Raw genomic sequence first — 10,748 nt, forward strand, 5'->3', positions numbered from 1 at the left:
AAGAAAACCAAAAAACCAAACCTGTTGCCGTAGAGTCGATTCCGACTCATAACACCGCTATAAGCCAGAGTAGAACTTCCCCATAGGGTTTCCATGGAGCAGCTCGTGGATTTGAACTACCAACCTTTTGGTTAGCAGCCAAACTCTTAACCACTGTACCACCAGGGCTCCATGCACATAAATGTTAAGACTCATCATTAATTATATACACACTTATAGTCAAATTGACCACTAAAGGAAATTTTTGTGGCCCAAAAAGTTCTACCGTTATGAAATTAAAATGTATGTTAATGGGTATAATTTACGGAAGCAGAAGGAAAATATAAATCGTGATGGAATCATTAAAGGACTGGATTGAGAAACATCCTGTATCTTGGCATAAAATGACTGCAGCACAGAGGGCACTTTATTTCTTGACCTTAATGATGAGTCTTTTTGTAGGCCTTTGAGTTTTTGTTAACATAGAGACAGATTTTTTTTTTTACTTTTCCAGAATATTTTTTCTTTTTAACCTTTTTTTTTTTTTTTTGTACTTTAGATGAAGATTTACAAAGCAAGTTATTTTCTCATTAAACAATTAATACACATATTGTTTTGTGACATTGGTTGCCAACCCCGCAATGTGTCAACATTCTCCCCTTCTCCAGCTTGGGTTCCCATTTCCATTCATCCAGCTTTCCTCTCCCCTCCTGCCTTCTTGTCCTTGCCCCTGGGCTGGTGTTCCCATTTAGTCTCGTATACATGGTTGAGCTATGTGTACTATTGTTTGTTTTACTGGCCTGTCTACTCTTTAGCTGAAGGGTGAACCTCAGGAATAACTTCAGTACTGAGTTAAAAGGGTGTCTGGGGCAATGTTCTTGGAGTTTTTCTAGTCGCCATCAGATGAGTGAGTCTGGTCTTTTTTTGTGAGTTAGAATTTTGTTCTACATTCTTCTCCAGCTCTGTCCAGGACCCTCTGTTGTGATCCCTATCAAAGCAGTCAGTGGTGGTAGCTGGGCACCATCTAGCTGTGCTGGACTCAGTCTGATGGAGGCTGTGGTAGTTGTGTTCCATTAGTCCTTTGGACTGATCTTTCCCTTGTGTCTTTGGTTTTCTTCATTCTCCCTTGTTCCAGACGAGGTGGGACCAGTAGATGTATCTTAGATGGAAGCTCACAAGCTTTTAAGACCCCAGATACTGCTCACCAAGTAGGATGTAGAACATTTTCCTTGTAAACTATGCTGTGCCAATTGAGCTAGATGTCCCCGGAGACCATGGTCCCCAGCCCTCAGCCCAGTAACTCGATCCCTCAGGGAGTTTGGATGTGTCTGTGGAGCATCTATGAGTTTGTCTTGGTCAAGTTATGCTCGCTTCCCCAGTATTGTGTACTGTCTTACCCTTCACCAGAGTTACCACTTGTCTATTGTCTAGTTAGTGTTTTTCCCTCCCCACCCTTTCCCTCCCTCGTAGCCATCAAAGATTGTTTCTTTCTGTGTGTAAACCGTTTCATTAGTTTTTATAATAGTGGTCTCATACAGTGTTTGTCCTTTTGTGATTCACTTATTTCACTTATAGAACTTATTTATGTAATTATTTCACTTATAATGCCCTCCAGATTCATCCATGTTGTGAGATGTTTCACAGATTCATCATTGTTCTTTATTGTTGTGTAGTATTCCATGGTGAGTATGTACCATAGTTTGTTTATCCATTCATCTTTTGATGGGCACTTAAGTTGCTTCCATCTTTTTGCTATCATGAATAATGCTGCAATGAACATGGGTATGCATATGTCTATTCCTGTGATTGCACTTATTTCTCTAGGCTGTGTTCCTAGAAGTGGAATTGCTGGATCGTTTGGTATATCTATTTCTAGCTTTTTAAGGAATCACCATATTGTTTTCCAAAATGGTTGTATCATTTTGCATTCCCACCAGCAGTGCATAAGAGTTCCAATCTCCCCATAGCCTCTGCAACATGTGTTATTTTCTGTTTTTTTGATTCTTGCCAGTTATGTCGGGTAAGATGGTGTCTTAGTTATCTAGTGCTGCTATAACAGAAATACAAGTAGATGGCTTTAACAAACAGAAATTTATTTCCTAACAGTAAAGTAGGCTAAAAGTCCAAATTCAGGGCGTCAGCTCCAGGGGAAGGCTGTCTTTGTCTGTCAGCTCTTCTCATCACTCTTCCCCTGGACTGGGAAGTTCTCCGCACAGGAACCCTGGCTCCAAAGGACGCGCTCTGCTCCTGGCACTGCTTTCTTGGTGGTATGAGGTCCCCGTCTCTCCGCTCACTTCTCTCTTTTATATCCCAAAAGAAAGCAGCTCAACACACAGTTCAATCCAGTAGATTGAGTCCTGCCTCATCAACACAACTGCTCCAATCCCTCCTCATCAACATAATAGAGGCAGGATTTACAACACATAGAGAAATCACATCAGATGACAAAATGGTGAACAATCACACAATACCGGGAGTCATGGCCCAGCCAAATTGATACACACATTTTTGGGGGTTGCAATTATGGTATCTCACTTTAGTTTTGATTTGCCTTTGTCTAATGGCTAGTGATTACAAACGTTTCCTCACCTATCTGTTAGCCACATGAATGTCTTTGGTGAAGTGTCTGTACATATCCTCTGTCCATTTTTTAACTGGATTATTTGTCTTTTTGTTGTAGAGATAATGGATTTTCCTATAGATTTTAGAAATTAGACCTTTGTCGAATATGTCATACGCAAAAATTTTTTCCCAGTATGTAGATACTCTTTTTTGGTGATCTTTTGATGAGCATAAGTGTTTAATTTTTAGAAGATCCCAGTTATCTAGCTTATCATCTGGTGTTTGTGTATTGTTAGTTATGGTCTGTATCCTGTTTATGCTGTGTATGAGGGCCTCTAGCATTGATCCTGTTTTTTCTTCTATGATTTTTATAGTTTTTGGTTTTACATTTAGGTCTTTGATCCATTTTGAATTAGTTTTTGTATATATGGTGTGAGGTATGTGTCCTTTTTCATTTTTTTACATGCAGTTTTGCCAACACCATTTGTTAAAAAGACAAGACAGATTAATTCTATAAGCTATTAATTAAATCCCTTTCATGCTTCTTTCTTTATGGTTAACACAGAATAGGGAAATAAATTCTCTAAAGCAATTCTGAAAACAGGATTTAACTTATTTCACTTATATATCACTTAATCTTCTTTTCTTCTACAATGGACTCATTTTTTTTTAAATAAAATTATCTTTATTTTCTTTTTATTCTAGGCTTGATCCTTCACTACCTCAGACATTGAAAAAGGAACACAGCTCAGCTGAAAACATGTCCTTAGAAACTCTAAGAAACACCAGTCCAGAAGACCTCTTTGATGAGATTTAACTGTCTCAGAAAAGTACTTTGATGTTCACTTGATTATGTTTTCTATTCATTTCTTTAAACCGAAAAAGCAAAGTTTCAACTCAGCAGCAGCTATTACTGTACCTTACAATTTAATTACATACACACTGAGTTGAAACCATTGTGCGAAATGGATTACACATGTATATGAAGATATGATTTGATGACAGTGCCACATTATTCTAAACTATTCATTCAGCATGCCTATAATTACATAAAACCTCAGACTTTTTGTTGCAGAAGACACGTTTATCCTTATTCAATTCACACGTATTATATGTGGTAGCTCTCTAACAACCTGTCTAGGAAGATTTGGAAATAGGACAAAGAAATCATCTTTAAAAAAAAAAAAAAAAAAACTATAGTTCTTTTCTGAACAGTCATATTCTGAACAATGATGTTTCAGCATTTTAATTTTTGAGATGATGTATGACATCTATCTTTAGTTTGTACATAAACAGTCAGAAAATCTGATAATGAAATTTCTGATGCATTGAGGATTTTATGTTTTTTATAAAATTTGTCATGTAGCTTAACTTGTTCGTTTCCTATAGTAACAGATCTTTATGAAGTGCTTATTCATGTAAAGGTGATATCCTTTTGGTTTAAAAAGACCATTTTTCAAGGATTATTGATAAAAGATATTTACTTTACATATACAAGGGTCCTCCTGGAAGAAAAGGACCTTGTCATATTCAGTGATCTATTCTCAGTAAAATTTGGCACTGTTTTTTTTAATATTCACTTATTCTACATCCTAACCTCTCATTCTATCTTCAGTTCTCTCCAACTGAACATCCATTTTCTCAATGCTACTCAAAGTTAACAATGTCCACCATGTTGCTAAACCTAATGGTCATTCTCAGTCCTGATTTTACTAAGCCTCTCAGGAACATTTGACACAATTGATCACTCCTTCTTCAGAAAACATTTTCTTCACTTTACTTTTGCAATGCCATATGCTTTTTGTATTCCTCCTTCTTTTTAGTCACCCATTTTTTTAGATTTCTCAGCTGACTGTGTTTCCTATGGCCAAGAGTTAAACACTGGAGTGCCCTGGCATCAGTCTTCACCTTTCTTCTCTTCACTGGCCACATTGTTGTCTTCCTAGGTTACTTGTTGCTTTAAATACCATATATATGCTAATATCTCCAAAATTGGCATACTTCTCTCTATATAGTCAAATATACATATATTATACATATGTGTGTATATATGTATACACATATATATAATTTATAATTTATGTATTGCAAAAGAAGTTTCTTTCTAAATATTTATTTCTTTGTATCAAATTTGGGTACATCTTGGCATCTTTTTTCCAAATTCAGATACGTACATCTATCTACTTGATATATTCATTCACATCCAAAGCAGAGATTTGATTATATCCTTATCATCATTTCTTCCTCAGTCTTCCCTATCCAGTAAATTTCACTGCCATTTACCCAGTTGCTTCAAACTAAAACCCCAGGAATTCTCTTGTGACTCTCCTCCCAGCCCCCAATTCTGTTGTTTTTATCTCCAAAATACAACATGATTCTATCTGCTTCTCTCTATCTCTAGTACATCTGCCTCCTGAGTAGCTTCCCTGCTAAATCCCCTACTTCCCTACAACCTTGCCATACAATTTTAATATTTTAAATAAGATCATTTTACTGCCTGGATGAAAACCCTCCAACCTATTGCTCTTTGAATAAAATCCATACCCCTTACCGTGACGTACAAGGTCTGATATGATCTGGCCCCTACCATCCCAACCTTACTTCACATTCCTTTCTCCTAACTCACCTTGCCCCTTTCCTGCCTCTCAGGTAGGCCAGATCTCAGAACCATTGTCTGGAATGCTCATCTTCACATAGTTGGTTTCTACTCATCTTTCAAATCTCGAATCAAATGTTACCTCCTCAGAGGTGCCTTCCCTGAAACACTCTTTCAAGTTGTGCATCCTTCCAGTCACTCTCTGTCCCATTAGCATATTTTGTTTTGTTTTACTGTGCATATCTCTCTCTGCAGTTATATTTTCATGTCTTTCTCTCACAATAGAATGTAAGCCCCAGCATGGCAGGGACATGTCTGTCTGCTTTATCTCTCTGTATGCAGCACCTAGAACAGGGCTGGCTTCATAGAAACTTTGTAAGTATTTGTTGAATGAATAAATGAATTTTGATCACAAAGTAGACACTGAAAGTTTTCTTTAATGATTAAACCATTTTGAAAAGAAGCTCATTGAAAGAGTGGAATCTAGCATGATGATTTGATACAAGGAAATAATTGTTCAGAGAGCTCAAGTGCCTTTTGTGATAAATTAATTATAAATTATATATATGTATATATGCTCATAAATTTGACTATAGAGAGAGAATGAGAAAGAAATTACACATTATTATTTTCTATCAAGAACAAGATTTGACCAAGTCAATGGAATAACAAAGTATTTTAAAGAGAAATTTTACTGCATTTTATTTTCATAGGTGCTTAAATTTGAGAGGAAAAATTAAAATGTAAACATATATAAAAATATAAATATAAAATATGAATTTCTATTTAGCCATATTAAGATGTCACTATAATATTGAACTTGTTATAATCCAAATTTTATCTGGATCTTTTCAAGAGATTTTGTATATAAATCACCAGAATCTTAATATTATCTGACCTGAACAGACCACAAATGAATCCAGTGTATCGTTAACCTAAATAAGTATACAACTGCCAATTGTGTGTGTGTGTGTGTTTTAAGTGATAGAGAAGAAGAAAAAGAAAAGAATTTTGAGTATTCCCTCACTGGTGATGGGAAGGAGGTATAAGGAAAGTGTTTCCTAAGCAATCATAACAATTCAGAGTCGATGAAGTTCGTAAACCCACATAGCAACCCTATGGGACAGAGTAGAACTGCCCCTTAGGGTTTCCAAGCAGCAGCTGGTGGATTTGAAATGCAGACCTTTTGGTTAGCAGCCAAGCTCTTAACCACTGCACCACCAGGGCTCCTATAAAGTTCATAGTATTTAGAAATCTTGACTGTATTTTTTCAGCACAATGGATCTTTTCAACCATTGCTATGCATCAGGTTTATTCGGTTGTTTAGAACAGAGCAAAATAAGCCCATAATTATGGGTTCTCCTTTATATGTAGTGCAGGAAGATAGAATTGATGATTTTATATTTCTAGCCCTGTGTAGATAGGTAGTTGTAGATTTGATATTAAGGTGTCCAGATCCTGTCATTCCACACCATGTTTTTCCTCACGTATTTCCGTTGTCTGTACTCTAAAACAGATTGTCGTGCGAAGAACACTGAATTGGAAAACAGAAGAAATGACTCCAAATGCAACTTGGCTTTTCTGAACTTAGTACCGTCACTCCTAAAACAAGGTTGCATCGCTGAAGTTTTGTTTTTTTTTTTTTCAGCTTAAATTTGAACAATTCTTGGCCTTGGCATCAGATGGTATGGCTCAGGCCTCATTAGGTAAATTCATGAAAGAAAAAAGTCCGTTCTCAGGAAGAGATGTCTTTATTACATAGTTTTAAAAGGTCAGGAAACTACTTTAGAAAATATTTTTCTTAGTGGTCTGTAACTCCAATTTATAAAATATTAAGCTCTGTGTTTTTGAGCCAAGCAGCTCTTTATTGGGTACATTTGATTCAACAAATGTTTAGTAAGGATCAGTTATGCACAAAATACATAACTGGGCCATGCAGAGAACTTAAGAATAAAAGTATCTATTCCACAAAATATCATTGAGCCTTTGTCCCAAGCTCTGTTCTGGTTGCCAGTGATGTGGCAGTGAATAATACAGACAAGTGTTCTGTTCCTGCGGAGCTTATATTCTAGTGAATAAAACATGTGGCCTACTCTCAAAGAATTGAGTATATGAGAGGGAGTGAGCAAAAAGATTCAGGCCTGAAACCACCATATAATGAACTATTATATCAAGCAGTGGTAGGTAAGAGAAGAACAAAAAATTAAAAGTTATGTGAGGACCCATAGAAGACAAAGAGGTTAATAGAAATTGGGAGGGGTTGGTGGAGTGATCTGATGATAAGGCTACCTGCCTTGGATCAGACAAGAGTAGAGAATGTGCTGGGCTGGGGAAAGGTGTGGGGTTAATGCCTAAGTTTGTAATTGTGAATCATCAGAATGAAGGAGACTAGTTAGAAGATATCCACAAGGAATGTTCACCAGGGCATTTAGGAGCGTCAACAGTGAAAGAAGTTATGTAATAAAACCATGTCAAGAATTGAGCTCCACAGTTCTAAACTTGCACTTCCTTGGGAAGGTATGGGCTGCCAAGAAAAGTTCAGGTCATGACCCTTCCTGGAATTCTGGGAATGGGAATTATCTTAGTTATCTAGGGCTGCTATAACAGAAATACCACAAGTAGATGGCTTTAACAAAGAGAAGTTTATTCTATCACAGTCCAGTGGGCTACAAGTCCAAATTCAAGGTGTCAGCTCCAGAGGGAGGCTTTTTCTCTGTCAGCTCTGGAGGAAGTTCTTTCTCATCAATCTTGCCCTGGACTAGGAGCTTCTCCCTGCAGGAACCCCAGGTCCAAAGGACACGCTCTGCTCCTGGCACTACTTTCTTGGTGGTATGAGGTCCCCAACTCTCTGCTTGCTTCCCTTTCCTTTTATCTCTTGTAAGATAAAAGGTGGCATAAGCCACACCCCAGGGAAACTCCCTTTACACTGGATCAGGGATGTGACCTTAGTTAGAGTGTTACAATTCCCCCCTAATCCTCTTTAACATAAAATTATAATCACAAAATGGAGGACAACCACACAATACTGGGAATCATGGCCCAGCCAAACTGATACACACATTTTTGGGGGGACATAATTCAATCCATGACAGGAATGGAAGGGGCCATCAAGGAGCATCCTGATAGACACTGCCCAGAAGAGCAGTCAACCCTCCATCCTTTTATGGCTCTGTCATTCTTGTACTTGGTATTATTTATAGAATCCATTTTTAACAAAATGAAATTAAATACTTGACATCTAAACTCATGAAAGACCTCATGAACTTACCTACAAGTCATGAAATCTTAAAAAAATAAAAAAAAGATAACATATTTTATACTCCAATGATTTTGTAAGGGAGAATGACAATCACATAAGAACTATTCATGCATCTATTTGTACCTATTGTCTGAATTAAAAAATTTCACTGCTGATCTGACAGCTTCTAACAAATACTTTTCAAGAGAGCAGATTTCCTTTGGGAGTGTTCTATCAGCTAACCTGAAATGGTTTTCTCTGTATTTTAATAACTGGAAAAAGATACCTTAAGCAATACAGTAAAACAAGCATTTGGTTGCTTCATTAACTGTCCATCCACCATCTCTTGTCCTAACTCCCAACTCTTAACCACTCAACCTAAAATACTCTTCAGCCTACTTTCTACTCATTTTTTCCCTTTCAAATATCACAAATCCTCTCATCTACACACTATTGTCCTCTCTGCCTCTCCTCTCCTCTATATGAATAAATTCAGTATAGATTTTATTGTTCATATGTTGATTTTTTCCTTCCTTTTCCAAGGTCCATTATACTAACCTTCCATCTCTCAATTTCACAGAGAACCGTGCTTTCTGATTGTGAGTCTCTTTGCCCCAAAAGACTCCTGGTCCTGCAGGAAAGGAGAAAGAGATTTCAGCCCTGCACCCATCTTAGTATTAGGTTTTCCTATTAAGGGCAGGAACAATTTTAGTGGCCACTGTTCCAGTAAATGAAATACAAGCTTGTCATGAACCACTTACTTTTGATTTAAATACAGTCTCCAACTTAACTGCTATCTTGGAAAAAATATAGCCAGTCAAAAAATATAGGTGGATTAGACAGTTTTTATGGTGCCTGCTCATACAAGACTCTTCTAGGAGTCTGTCTTACCCTGCATTCCTCCAAAGGCGGAGCCTGAGACAAAGACTTGCACACAGCTAATTTATTTGAGGATGTGATCATAGGGAGCAGGAGTGCAGGACAGAGAGGTTAAAAAAGGAAATGAGGAAAAGCCAGTGTAAGAGTACCTTATCTAGCCCACCACCCTTGTGGATTACTGATGCTCTATCCCACCAGGATCTTCTGAGGAATCTTCCGAAAGGTTCTCAGAACTGTACACTCAGGGACGAGAAGGAGAAGGATTCATCTATTGGTTGCCGTTTCCCATTGGTCAAAGGTGGCCTAGCAGAATTGACTCCACTATATTGCTAGGTTGCCACGTGTGAAAACACAGCAGATTCCTGCAGGCGACCACGCTGCAGTCTCAGAGAAGGCCGAGGACAGAAAACAGGAGTCACAGAGGTACCAACTACACCTACGCGAAGTAGAGGTAAAGCCTGCCCGGAACTGATTACCAACCAGTTGCTGGTATTGACATGGGGCCCAGAAGACTTTGAAGCAGTGTATAAGGGGTGTTCAATATAGTAACCATGTTTTATAGACAGGACCCTGCCCCACTTCCCAACTCTAGCCATAGCTGATTAGAACCAGGGGAAGAAATGTGACCCATGGCCTGGCTAAACTTGGGTTCAGTGAAGAAGCAGATCTATAAGTTAGCAGAGAAAGATGATTGGGAGTGAGAGAAAAGAGCAGATTGTCACTGAGAAGCAGAGGTGCCATGTGACCATGGGGAGAGTGCCATGTGACCATGGGGAGAGCTTTGAAGAGTAGCCAGTGCCTGGGGTGACCTCAGGTCCGTATGTAGTTCAGAGCCAGTTTCAGTCCATGCATATCCTTACAAGTCCCCGCCCCCTTTTTTGAGGTTTTATTAAGGAAACTGTTCTTAAACAATTAGCTAACAGGGAAATTGAATTTATTCTCCAGAGAAAATTTCAATTAATTTTCAGCATTTTCAATTAACAAGTTATCACTAGTTAACACTACTATTGAAAGAATATTTCAGGAGACCTGTAGCCTAGATTGGTACAGACAAACTATTAAATATGATGGGGATATAAAATCACTTTTATAATTAAAATTCATATAGATTTTTATATGTATTTTTACAATTCATTAAAATGACATTACATGCATCTAAGTCTTATCTCCATTAGATATGTCTTCCAATCACTGACAGATTTTAATGGTAGTAGTATGAATTGTCTATGATCTTTGGCAATGCAGAATAATACTATAATTTTTTTTTTTTTTTTAATTTTAAGCCTGTGATTTCACAGAGTTATCCCAACTGGTAGAATAATATGTATTTTAATGCTGCAATTTTTACTTGATCTTATCAAATAGTCAAGGAACTACCATATTTTTATGCAAATAACACAAGCCTTCTACATTTGTTTGCCTACTACTCTCCCCCGTCCCCAGGTATTTTCACAAGCGCTGCTATGCCAGTTGTTTTTTACATGTTGCTGAAAA

General features: G+C 37.6%; 1 protein-coding gene across 5 annotated transcripts in view; it reads left to right on the forward strand.

Moving 5' to 3' along the window:
- The window catches only part of XRCC4 (X-ray repair cross complementing 4), a 329,420-nt gene extending 325,547 nt beyond the window's left edge, over positions 1 to 3,873 (forward strand). For 3 of the 5 annotated variants that reach the window (XM_023742780.1, XM_004388837.2, XM_023742781.1), the window contains one exon: positions 3,247 to 3,873. In XM_023742780.1, the coding sequence (XP_023598548.1) occupies positions 3,247 to 3,358 (112 nt within the window). In that variant the 3' untranslated portion in view covers positions 3,359 to 3,873. The remainder of the gene's footprint in view (positions 1 to 3,246) is intronic. The other 2 variants (XM_023742782.1, XM_023742783.1) reach the window with 1 other exon arrangement.
- The last annotated feature ends 6,875 nt before the right edge of the window (positions 3,874 to 10,748 follow it).

This window comes from Trichechus manatus, unplaced genomic scaffold, assembly GCF_000243295.1.
Source record: "Trichechus manatus latirostris isolate Lorelei unplaced genomic scaffold, TriManLat1.0 scaffold00217, whole genome shotgun sequence".
Lineage (NCBI taxonomy): Eukaryota > Metazoa > Chordata > Mammalia > Sirenia > Trichechidae > Trichechus > Trichechus manatus.